The following is a 12,754-nucleotide window of genomic DNA, read 5'->3' on the forward strand; positions in this document are numbered from 1 at the left end:
CACTCTGAGAAATCTGTGATGTTGGTGTCTTGTTAGCTGAGGTCAGACTGCATTTTGCTGGAATTAGATTCAGCCCTGAGAGGAAGTAGAGTGATCATAAGCTGAAAACCCAGGCTGAATTTCTGGCTTCCCACAGAGTGTTTCAGCACAGCAGAATCTGCATTCTAGCATGTATTGACTGCATATTGTCTGGTTAAATGGGCCTCTTAAAACATGTGCTTGCTTTTTGTCCTACCTTGCAATTGTGTAGACTTGCAATTGCATAAGCAGAGCATGATGTGGGAAGGAAGCCAACCTCTTGTGCAAGCATGAAAATACGGCACTCATGCTTCACTTTTGGGGTCCTATATAGAAACCTGGTTAGATCAAAGAGAACATTTTTTGGAGGCAGATATATAACAGGGACTATTAGCAGGCTAGAAGCAGTAATAGGGCAGAAGTCTGCTTGGAGTCAGAAGTGGGTTTCGATGGGGACTGTTGTGGTGTTTAGTTGCTGCATTTGCATTTATCAATACTGACTGCCACCAAGCAGTAATGTTTTAAGTCCTGTAACCTTAGCCTATAGGCAGCTTGTGAACTACAGCTTAATATGCAGGCTACCTTTGCACTGGTGGCTGGCACTAACCTTTGCTAGCTCTGAGCATTTTAGTTGCATCGGTTGAAAGGTTAGGCATCCTGACTTCTGCCTTCTGCTGCAAGATTCACTTTCAGGCTTCTTGTTTCATGTTAGTAATGTGTAGGAGAAGGGTGTGTGTGTTTGGTTTTTGACGATTATAGCTTAGGATGGACTTGTTTCTAAAGCGTAAGCAGATGGAGTTGGGGTTGGCAGAAGAAACTGCTTGCCCTCCAGGATTATAATTCTATCCCTTATCTCCTGGAAGAGTGGCTGAGGCAACCACGAAGCTGAGTCATGCCAGCAACCAACAAGAAGCAGAAATAGCAAGGATCAGTGCTGCAGCTACAGCATGCCACTGGGTGCTTGGTGGTTTTGAAACGGGGAACGGCGATTAAGCATCTTGGTGTATTTTTCAGGACTGTAAAATGGAGCAGGGTACCTCTTGTGTTCCTGTTATAAATAGGTGGAGAGGAAGGAGCAGTTTGAGGAGCTGTCTGGGAATTTACCTGGCCTCATAGACTATGGACGCTGCCAGCATTACAGATGTTAAAAGCAGAATTCTGAAACTAGCCACAATAAGAAACCTGCTATGGTTTTGCTGTTCTCCTTGCTCTGTGCATGTCCTTTGTACAATAGGCATACATATTAGTGAAGATCGTGGTAACTTCTTACCTTCTCCAATGTTTGCTGTAAGATTAGTAGAAAATTGAAGGCAAAACTAAAGGGATGGTACCGTGTGATGTTCATTTACCAATTTATGTTTGCACAGGGAAATGGGGGGGGAAGGGTGGGGAATGTGTTTGAAGATCAGTTCTGGACTTTGCTCCTGAAGACTACCTACCAAATGATGTGCTGCTATCACTACTGGGTTTCCGAGAGTGAGAAATGAATGCTGGTGCAAGCTTGGGAAGCGTTTGAGTTGTAACAAAGCTTAGAATATTATAAAGCTTCTTCATAATACTGTTCTGTTCCTAACTTGATCTCTCTGCCTTTCCTTAGCAGTGAAGGAGACTGTCCCTGAGAATGATCTCTATGGGAGACTTTTTATAAACAGAGTTTTCCACATCACTGCAGACAAGATGTTTGAAATCCTTTTCACCAATTCTCACTTCATGCAGAGGTTTCTCAATTCCAGGAGCATAGTAGGTAATACACTCTTCTCCCTTCTGTCCGTGTTGCAAATTACCTTGAAAATTTCAACCTCTGGGAAACATTAAATAGGGCTAAGTTGAATTTTAAGTTTCTCCTTGCTTTAAAAGTATTTCAAAACTTGAAATTTTCACTGAGAGAGGATATTTAAAGCTAGCCTGTTGTTTCTGTAGATCAGTCACACTTTGGAGTAAAAACCTCATTTCAGTGCACTACAAAACCGCACCTGAATACCTGCATTTTGGGTAGGCCTTTAAGTTGGTGCATTTTGTGGGGTATTTCTGATTGTGTCCCAGAAACAGTGAAATTTGTGTGGCTGGCACATGGGCAAAATCATTGTATCCTAAACGATACTCACAGGCTTTAATTTTCTGGATGAGTAAATTTTATTCACTGAGATCATAAGGACAGAAAATTGAGTCAAAAAGGGTAATATTTATTCAGTGTCAGCTTGGAAGGCACAGTGGCAAAAGCTTTCGATAATGCTAAGTGAATCTATTCAAGTTTAAGCAGATGGGAAATTAGATATTTTCATATAATTGCTTACTCTATTCCCCACCCTCAAGTCTCTTTCAGTAGACTGGTTCAGCTATGTAGTGCCTCACCTTTGTTCATCAGTGAACTATTTTCTGTTTTTTCTGAAAAAAATACAGCCATTTGGAGTTGGTTTTCTCACCACCACTGTTCTTAAACTGTTAAGATATGAAAGGGCAGAGGTAATGCCTTTCAGGTAATCTGCATGTGAGACTTTGCATAATTTCTCATCCAGATGCTGTATCAACCCCTTGGAATAGAGATTCCAGTGGCAATCAGTTGAGGACTTTGACATACACTGTAACGATTAACAATCCACTTTGTGGGAAGTTCACGACTGCAACTGAAAAGCAGGTACTGTGTGCACGCACGTGTCTGCCTGGTGCCGTTTTAAGGCGAGGGAGAGGTCAGCCCTACGGTCTGTCAGAGGTCTGACCATGGATTATGGTTCACGAAGCTGAATATGGATCTGCAGTTTAAATGTAGCATCTCTAAGGGTAGCTTGCTGCCCCTCTCGCCATTAGTGTGCAAATGCTGATGAAATCAGAGGCTTTCTAACCGTACAGATGCCTGTAAACTTATCCCACAAAGCCTGTGGGGAAAAATATTTACATCTCTTGTGAACTGGGAGGTGAAAAGATGTAATGAAAGGCCTTCAGTGTCCACTTCTGGGCTCCCCACTATGAGAGAAAGAGGTGGAAAGAGTCTAGTGAAACACCACTAAGATGATTACAGAACTGGAGAATCTTGTGTGAGAAATGGCTGAGAGCTGGGACTCTTCAGCCTGGAGAAGGCTCAGCAGGAGATCTTACAATATATAGTATCTGAAGGGAGAATGCAAAGAAGACTGAGCCAGGCCTTCACCGCCAAAGGCCACACCTTTCAGTGGTTCCCAGTGTCAGGACCAGAGGTGATGGGAAGAAACTGAAACACAGGTGGCACCCCTGAACGTCAGGAAACACTTCTTACTGTGAGAGTGATGGAGCACCAGAACAGGTTGTCCATAGAGGTTGTGGTGTCTCCTTCCTAAGAGGTATTGGAAAGCCACCTGGACATGGTCCTGGGCAACCAGCTCTAGTTGGCCCTCCTTGAGCAGGGTTCTTGGACAAGACGACCACCAGAGGTGCCTTCCAATCTCAACCATTCTGTAATTTTGCTTTGGGAAAGGTCTTACAGGTCTGTCTCTAAGAGCAGCTGTGATCAGGAGTCAGTGGCCAGCCTTGTATCTGGTACTTGAAATGGCACTGGGGAAGTACTGCCGCTGCCTGTGTTGGCTCTAGTGGGAGGCATCTTCTTTTTCCCCACCCCATCTACACTTGCTGTTCTTAACTGCATTTTATTGTGATTGTTCGGGCTTTCTCCTTACTCCAGTTCACCTGGAGTTGATTTAGCCTAAGGAATTCAGGCAGAAAGGTGGTGGGTTGGTGGTGAGGGGAGTGGGACCCAAAAAAAGCAACCAGATACCATGAATATACCTTCTCATTTTTATTTTTTTTTATGGTAGATCCTGCATAAGCAGAGCCAGAAAGGTCAGTCTTATCAGGTGGATGCTGAGGTACTGACCCATGATGTCCCCTACCATGATTACTTCTACACTGTGAACAGATACTGCATCAGCCGCACATCCAGTCACAAGTGTCGATTACGGTGAGCCTGACTGGTGCACAGTGGGAGGGGAGATGCCAAGGCACGTATGTTACGGGTTGGTGAAGTGTGCTTATCAAAAGATCTGCCAACAGCGTAGAGAAGGTCAGTTTCTCTTGAAGTTGGGGATCTCTTCTGAAAAATAAGCTTGGTTTATCTCATCATGTGTATGCTGTGCTTGGGTCTCATTAATGCAGCGATAAATGAGCTCTTTATGTTGACTCTGAGGTACAGAACTTGTGTCCAAGACTGAAGTGGGCTCTGACCACCTTGTATTTTCATGTGCAGCTGGGTGAGTGGGATAAATTGGAACTGCCTGAGATGTTTTGTAACAATTTCCCAGATACCCTTGTTAAGGGCCTGCAGGTGAGGATGATTTCACAGGAAGGTGCAGGGAAGAGGGAATGTACCTACTTTTGCAGGGAGGGCACTGGAGAAAATTTTGACTCCATTATTAAACTTTACCTAGGTAGGGGAGTCTTAAAAGGCACTTCCCTTTCCCTTCCCACTTGTTGAAAACACCTGAAGTGATGAAGTTCCATGTTCAGTGCATTTGTGTTACTTTCTGACTGTAATCCTTGGTAGGTTTTGTGCTCCCTTTAGTAAGGCCTTTTATTTCAAACTTCATCAGTACCCAGGAAAGGTAAGCAAGCCTGGATTTTATCCTGGTTTATCTCAGGCTATAAAAGTGCTGAAGACTCCCTCTCTGCTGGGAGAAGGGAAGGGAAAGGTCCTTGAAGAACTGTTCTGGATGATTTTATTTTTTTTGAGTCGTTCTTCCTTGTTGAGAGCTATATTTTGTGTGAGACATAGTAACCCTAGGGTAAGAGCAAAAACCTAGGTTTCAGTATGGTGCATAAAGCATGTATGGAACAGAAGGTGCATGATGGTGTTACAGCTGTCTTTTGTACTGTGTGTAAAATGGCTCAGAAGCTATTTGAATGATGCTGTTTGGTTAGACTAGAAAGACAGCAGGCTTACTGATTTGGATGATTATTTGAAAACACTGAAAAAAGTGTATTCTAGGATGGTCAGCATTCTTGACTTAAATCAAAACCACAGGCTCTCCTTTTGTCCTTTATGAAACGCTTTGGGACTCATTCAGCTGTTAAAGCAGCCCTCTGAAGGGTTCTACTCCATTTTATTTTTATTCTGGAAGCATTATTGATTAGCCTTGACCTGGGGAACACGAGGTAGGAATGTCACTTCCCCTCTGTCACGCTCACAGGAAGACAGGTTTTAATTTCTGTCTACCCAGGGTAGGATCTAAGCACTTGATGTGTGATTGGTGATAATGAATTTCACCTGCTGCCACTGCGATGCCTGTGTAATCCATTGTGTATACACACAGAGTAAAAAACAGGACTCTGATCTGAAAGCCTGAAGCTTATTTTAAACATGTTAAAAATGAGAACACTTCAGAGGAAAGAAATTCTCTGCTAGTCTGAGTGTGAAGGAAAACACCAAAAAGTTTCCCATAATTTGGACATTCTGATGTGCTGAGGCTTTAGCTAGATACCTTGTCTTTGCTGCTGTGTGTCTCTTGCCTTGCTTCAGCGTAAAAGCTACCCAGGTGGAAAGCCAAGGCAGTTCCAGCTGGTATCTCAGTTTATGGATGTAAGCTAGAAGCCTCCTTCTTAATGAGGGATTTCTGCTATCACTGCTACCTAGAAGAGCACACTCACTCTTGCATTCTGTTTATTAGGGTTTCTGCGGAAGTGAAGTACAAAAAACAGCCTTGGGGCCTTGTCAAGTCTGTAATCGAGAAGAATACCTGGGGAGGCATACAGGAAAATTTCAAACAACTTGGTGAGGCATTTTCTTCTTTGTGCTGGAGTAAGAAGGTTACGTTTCCTACGTATGTTTTCATGTCTCTAACTCTATTCCTTAAAGGATGGTTTGAAAAGGAGGCAACACCAAAGGAATCGTGAAGTCAGACGTTCCTGACGTCAGTGTATCTGCCAGTTTCAGGGTGTAAAAGAAGCCTCGTGGCTTCATGCTAATGAGGAGCTCTTGTATACTTTGTCGTAATTGCTTTCCGAAGGAAACAGGAGGAGCAGTGGGAAAGCTGTTACTCTCAGCTGCATGTGCCTATCTTTAAGCAGTTCCTTGATTGTGGGTATGAGAGGAGAAGCAGTGGCACTTGGCAGGCTCCCTGGCTGTGTCTGTTAACAGCCTGGCCAGCCGTGGCTGCAGGCTCACAGTCTAACACAATTCCTGGTCTCAGTCTAACGGTGTCTTGAAGTGCTGCCTAACATATCGTTAAACAATCCTGCATAGGCTGGATATACACTGTATCTGAAAAGCGTACAAAGGGCCCTCTAGCAAATAGGACAGCTAGTGCAAGTCAAGGAGTACATCTACTAGAAGGTGTGCTTACTCCTCTCACTGCCACCCTCCGTATCTCTCAATTCAAGTCTTCAGTGCTAGGCTTTTCAGCTTTCCTTTTGAAAGTTTGGTAACCTTATTTTTTCCGCTATAGAATCAGATCTCCTAATGGAGGAATATGCAATTAACCAGTCTATAGAAGACTCTGGAAAACTAGTTGCCCTGAGACGAAGACGACGCACTTTACACCGGAGTCTGGCAGAATCACTTCCCAAACGTTCTTCCCAACACTCTTCTGGTGACATGGGAGTGGAGTCCCAGGGCAGCATAATAGGTAGGAATCTTTATATCGAGTCTTTTCAGAAGGTGTGTTCAAGAAAGCTTAACTCTTAAAGTAGTGCATGAGTAACACTTGCATGTATGTTACACTCATTGCCTTTATCTAATTGGTGTGATAGCAGATGCTTTAGTGTGTTTGAGCTTGCATAAAATAATTGGAGCATCCATAGTTGCTTCTATGATGAGTATATCATAAAATCAAACCTAATCTCACCTTCTGTTTTTAAAACAAACAAACAAAAACCAACTAAAACCCAAAATGCTGCACTGTACCTGCACAGGATTGAAAATGAGATGGGATCAGAAAGAAATTTAACCTGACTTTTGTAAGGTTGCTGAAAAATGGCTTGATTTCTCCAAATAACAGCACGTTCCAGTCATGGGTTGATTAAACTTTGTCACTCACCTCTTGGACTTTTAATCTCCTTGTTGGGGTTTTTTTATGCTTCTGTAACTTGTGGGTCACTGAAGCATTTCTTAGTTCCACTGCCCCTAGGTGTGACAGGCTTGGTCACTAGCATATACAGTATTAGCTACACCTACAGAGATGAGGAACATCTGTGTGCTAACGTGTAGCAGAGAATGGTGGGTTTCATGCCACAAGATGAATTGTACACGCTGAAGTAGGAGCAAGTGCTCTTTCCTAAAGTGGGAGGCAACACTGAGTATAGTACCGAGAGAACATCTGGATCACCAGCATGTGTAATGGGCTGTTTACCTAACTGAGATTACTTCCCGATTGCTTAATTTTGCTACTGCTGCTCCATGTTTTCAGGTGAGTGTGTCTCGGTATACGCTATAGCGTTCATGTATGCCCTTTGCCCAGGGCAGGAAACACGAATGTAAGGAACTGTTTGAGAGGAACGGGTAATTACATTTAAAGGTCAGCCTGCCCACTGTGGTAGGTGATCGCTGCTCAGTCTGGAGAGGACACGCACGCTTCCTCAGCCTCAGTAGCGTCTGATCTCTGTTGCTTGATGACTAGGAGGTGCTCTTTCAAAAGTTTGTCTTCAGGTCAAAATATAAACCGAGCCAATAAGGATGGGACAAGTTACAGGAGAAGCTCATTTGACACTAGTTATCAGAAAGACTAATAGGGGCAGAAGAGCAAGCAAAAGAAAGCCATTTTGCAGCCTGTCTCTGCTTGTGTGTGGCTAGCAGCGTATGTGCTGAATGAGTGTTGGTAATGGATGGACTGTAACCTTCTCAGGCTGTCTAGGTTTAATGTGAACATGCCCCAGTGCTGTTCCCCTCCCCCACCCCCCCCACCCAAGTACTGGGGTAGGGAGAATCCTGCTCCTGCTGGAAGAGCCTGACTGTCCAGCTGACTTATCTGACATGACTGCAAAAACACCTCTGCAAATGTTGGAGATGATCCTGTGCACCCACATGATCTGGTAGTTGGGTTTTTTTCCCCATCAGCAGCTGTTGAGCTGTTCTGTGTGAAATGTTGGGCACTGACTGACATGTATCTGCAAGCATCCTTTAGAAATGTGCTTCAGTACTTTTTAACCTCCTTCTCTTCCATGCCCTATAGGAAGGAAAAGAGATGCTGTAAGTAGGACCACCACCATCATTGTAGTAATGAGTGTCTTGTAAGTACTCACTTGCATTAAAATATGGTTTGACTCGAGCTCATCTTGTCTTTGTCTGTCTGTACCTCCCTTGCATGTTAACGTTGCATGTAGCATAATAACCTAATTTGAATGGAGCACTCTGGTATAGGAGGGGAATGGATTAACTTGTGAAGTGACACAGAATGAAAATGCTGACTTGCCAAGCTAGTCTGCCTTGCAGATTTACTTGGGTCTGATCCTATTAGAAAAGAAATATCTAGAATTTACGCATTAAAACACAAGTTTTAAAAGTTCCAACAGGAGACACTGTTGTCATTCCTATTGGTTGCTGTTACGTAGCTTAACGCTTAGAGTTGTCTGGATAGATGTTTATTTTCAGTATAGCACAGCCACAAACCTTTGGGGTGTGTTTTCCTCCCAGAAGGCTTCTTTCCTTAGCTGTTTTTAGCCAAGACATTGTTTCTGTATCATTGCAACAGGAACTGTTACAGGACCTGATTTTTTTTGTTCTCTTCTTTCTACAGTTTGCTGCTCTTGGTCTTGCTGAATATAACACTGTTTTTCAAACTGTCAAAGATAGAGCATGCAGCTCAGTCTCTCTATCATGTCCAGCTTCAGGAAGAAAGCTCTCTGAAGTAAGTTGAATTCACAGACTTCGCTTTCTTTCTTTCTTCCTCAGCTTGTGTGAGAATCTGATCTAAAGAAATGCATTTTAAACAATCAAACTTGAGGGTAAGTTTTCAAAAGCTGCTGCGGCTTGCTGCTTTTCTGTGGTCTGTGCTGATATCCAGTGACATGTCTGACTACATCTTGCAGAAATAAATTTCTCCTTTGACAAGCTGTTTTTTGGGAGTGTTAACCTTAGCTTGCGTATTATCACCCTGCTGTGACTCATCTTCTGTGAATATCGTAGTGCTGATCGCAGAACCGAAGCGTTCACTTCATCTTGGGTGAACCAGCATGGTCTCAAATGTAATGTTAACAATTCATTTAGCTTTTTTAGCCTGTTTCTGTGACTCTTCTGCTAAATCTCCTCTCCCCCTCAAACTTTTGTGTTAGGGGGTGCCTTTTGTATTCAGACACGTGAAAAAGGCTCAGATGTTGCTTCCTTTCTCAAATATGTGATCAACAAGTCTGAAAACCATAACCTGATCTTGAGTATGGAAGTGGTGTGGTGACCTTCCGTAGAGATTATCTCAGAACTGATTAGAGTAACTTTCTTCATAAGAAAGGTCTTGCTTTCTGAAGTGTGAGAACTTACGTTGTAGACTTAATGCAAGCACATTTGTTGTTGGTGGCTGTTGTCTACAAAGGTCTGAGGCAGTATCTTCAAGGCAGCGAGGATCAAAATTCACCTGCAGGCAGCTTTTTACGTGGCTTTTGGAAAAGGATGCTTTTAGCAGTGGCAGAGCAATGGTTGCAGAGAGCAGTTGCTTTTAGAAAGGCATGGAGGTGCTTGTTTCATGTTTCTAATGTGATCTCCATCTCTTTCAGCATATCCCCAGAAATGGTATCAAAAGAGGAGATCCCTCAGTATGATAAGGAACAGGTTAAGCATGTGAAGGGAGTTTTAAGAGACTCAATTGAAATGCTTGAGCAGGTAGGTCTGCCAGTCTTTCTCGGTGATATTCTTCTTACTCAGCAACTCAAGCTTTCTTTCTCCCTTATGCCATCATAGCTTTTGTTTGGTGTCTTCTGGTGCTAACTAAAGTTTTCTTGACTCCTTAACCTGTTTTGTCCTAGGCTTCAATTTGGCACATAGGCAATGCTCATGTTTCTGGTGTTTTGGGTTGTGGTGGTGTGTTGTGGTTTTGTTTGGGTTTTTTTAACTAAGTTTAAATACTCATGTCAATTCTCTTAAACCTGTCAAGTACATATGTTGATGCAGTTCTGAATCTTGACAAAGCTAAGACTGGAGTAACTCAAAACAGATCCTCTCTTCTAAGAAGACTCAAACCACAATTTTTAAGTGTTTGCGCATGTCATTATGAGGCTTCTTCATGCAGGTTTATCCTGGTTTTTGCTCCTCCCTACTCTTCTAGATACTGGTGAGAGCTTCACTTAGCCTTGACATCAATGGGCCACCTAAGCTCCAGTGAAAAATAAATTCTACAGACCATATGTTTCTGAAAGGTTCCATGGCTGTGGAGTTAATCCTCCTCAGTAACTTACACTTCCAGGCTCTTCATACCACAGATGATATATATATAAAAAAAAAGATTGAATACTGTTGTGTTTCTCTGATCCTGAATCCAGGACTGGAAAACCCCTAGGCTGAAATTTCCACTCAGTAAGTGAAGGGACAGTAAATACTTTTTTTTTTTACTTATAACCTATGAATGTTCTGATTTTAAGTTCTTTTATTAAATCTTAAAATGTGACAGAAGAAATTATTAGATTAGGAAAGCTGTGGGGGAGTTCACATGTACCTCTATCCATCACCACTTTGCTCTGTGTTCTCCCACACAGTAAAGGAGGGTAGAAAAAGAAGCCATTTCTTACATTCCTTGTTCAGAGGTGTCTCTGCGCACAAAATTGCTATTAATCTATTAACCATTTTGATCACAGCTTGAAAAAGCTTCCAAATGCTGAAAATTTCACTGTAGAAATAAATTTCCTGGTTTTCATGCCCTTTTCATTTTCTCTGCTTACTACCCAAACAATTACTAATTCTGAAGTGTTAAACTGTTTTTTGAACACGCAGAGTGGGGAAAAAAAAACCCCACAAAAAACCCAAACCCCCACAACTTTAAAAAAAAAAAAGTGAGAATTCAGTCACCTTTTTCATCCCAGATAACACATGGAAATAATAACGTGTCTGGAAGTCATGACACATCTTAGTGCCTGTTACCTTGGGTTTTCTGACGGTTGTCAATCTAAACATTTTGTGCACCAAAATGCACTGGAAAGGGCCAAGTATTAAAAGAAAATTCATGCTTTGCTGCTGTATTCCTTAAGAGTATTTGCTATGAACATTTAACTGACTAAAAATGAGTGGGATGGCTTATCTTCTGCACTGTTGTCTGCTGAGGTGTTAAGACTTTATCACACTGGACTGTTGGTAATTACAAACTCCGGAGTACAGCTGTTAGAGCACAGCACAGGAAGGCAACTGCTAATAGAAACGGGGAAGGAAATTGCATGAAACCCTTAAGAGAAAAGGAGGAGGGAGACATTGTTTTGCTGATGTCCTTCACCCATGCAGGAGACTAACCGAAGTAATTGGGTGGGGTGTGATGGTTGTATCTTGGCAGCTGAAGATCTCCCTTTCCATGCTCCAAAGAAGCTTTGACCACTTGAACAGGACACAGAGCGGCAAGACTGAGAGTTAATACCCACAGCAGCCTTCCCTTCAAGGAGTCGGAAGAACAGCTCTGTGTGTGAGGACTTGCGGGGTAGGGATTGTCACTGTCACCTTCGGACTCTTTACCATTTGGCTGAAAAGCTGCACAGAATAAAGGTTTCTGGAAGAAGTAAGTTGGGTTCTGCATTCCCGTAGCGTGGTGCTCTCTCCTGCCAGCCCCGTGTCCTGCAGAGTCTCGCTCGCCGGCAGCGCAGGGCTTTTGGACCCCAGGCTGTGTGTGCTGCGGGTTAAGGGAGCTGCAGGCTTTTGGAGGAGGGGAGAGCACCCTCAGCAGAGCCGGGTCACAGCCGTTTAGGTCAACCTCCAAAACTACCACCAAGCAAAGAGTGCTGTGGAGAGAAAGCACAGGCAGTGGTTTCACAGCCACGGCATTTTTAGGTGCGTGGTTTTTTGTTTGTGTGTGTGTTTTTGTTTGGTTTTTTTTTTGTTGTTTTTTTTTTTTTTAAGCCATGGAGACCGTGTAAAAACAAGTCACCATCTTTAAGGATGAATATTTTGAAGATTAATTAAGCAAACAGGAAAATGGTTCATACAGCTCTGCTACCTCTCCCGCGTGCCGCCAGCTCTGGCAGCCTGCTTATGCCATATGGCTGTAGCTCTCCCGGAGAAATTCCAGCCCTCGGTCTTTTCCCTCCGGCGAGGGCTGCTCAGCAGCTCCGGGGCGCCGTGCCCGCTGCCGGGGCGGCCCCTTCCTGCCTTCCCGCTGCTTCGAAGCAGCTTGAGGGACTGAAGATGAAAATAACGCAAAGCGAGGGAAGCGGCACCGTCCCTGGGGGCTCAGGGGGCGCAGGGGGGGCTCCCCGCGGTCACACAGCTGAGCCCCGCTGCCTGCAGCCCCGGGGGGTGCCGGGGTCCCGGGCCGCAGCGCGGCCACGCGTGTCGCTGCTCCGTCCCCTCCGTCCCGCCCGCGGCGGGGAGGCGGGGCGGGCTGGGGACCTCTCCGCGGCCGGGGGCGGCGGGACCCCGCGGCCGCCACCTGTTGCGCTGGCCCTTTAAGGCAGGTGCCGCCGCGTCACGGGCAGTCCCGCCCCCCCGGGCGGGCATTGGGCTGTTCCGCCGTCAGGTGGACGGGCCCGGGGCGGGGGGTGTCCCTCGCGCCCCCCCCGCACCCCTCCGCGGCCGGGAGCCGCGTGGGGCGCGGGCGGCCAATGGCGGCGGGGCTCCGCCGGGGGGGCGGGGCGCGAGCTACCTGCGGCGGGGAGG

General features: G+C 44.7%; 1 protein-coding gene across 6 annotated transcripts in view; it reads left to right on the plus strand.

Annotated features, from left to right (window-relative positions):
• GRAMD1C (GRAM domain containing 1C) overlaps positions 1-11,664 on the plus strand; it is a 54,036-nt gene extending 42,372 nt beyond the window's left edge. For 5 of the 6 annotated variants that reach the window (XM_055807099.1, XM_055807102.1, XM_055807101.1 and 2 more), the window contains exons 10-18: positions 1,616-1,762; positions 2,535-2,653; positions 3,804-3,946; positions 5,649-5,752; positions 6,426-6,605; positions 8,148-8,205; positions 8,712-8,822; positions 9,682-9,787; positions 11,442-11,664. In XM_055807099.1, the coding sequence (XP_055663074.1) occupies positions 1,616-1,762; positions 2,535-2,653; positions 3,804-3,946; positions 5,649-5,752; positions 6,426-6,605; positions 8,148-8,205; positions 8,712-8,822; positions 9,682-9,787; positions 11,442-11,519 (1,046 nt within the window). In that variant the 3' untranslated portion in view covers positions 11,520-11,664. The remainder of the gene's footprint in view (positions 1-1,615; positions 1,763-2,534; positions 2,654-3,803; positions 3,947-5,648; positions 5,753-6,425; positions 6,606-8,147; positions 8,206-8,711; positions 8,823-9,681; positions 9,788-11,441) is intronic. The other variant, XM_055807100.1, reaches the window with a different exon arrangement.
• Positions 11,665-12,754: the final 1,090 nt, after the last annotated feature.

Source organism: Falco peregrinus, chromosome 6 (assembly GCF_023634155.1).
Source record: "Falco peregrinus isolate bFalPer1 chromosome 6, bFalPer1.pri, whole genome shotgun sequence".
In the NCBI taxonomy this organism is placed as follows: Eukaryota; Metazoa; Chordata; class Aves; order Falconiformes; family Falconidae; genus Falco; species Falco peregrinus.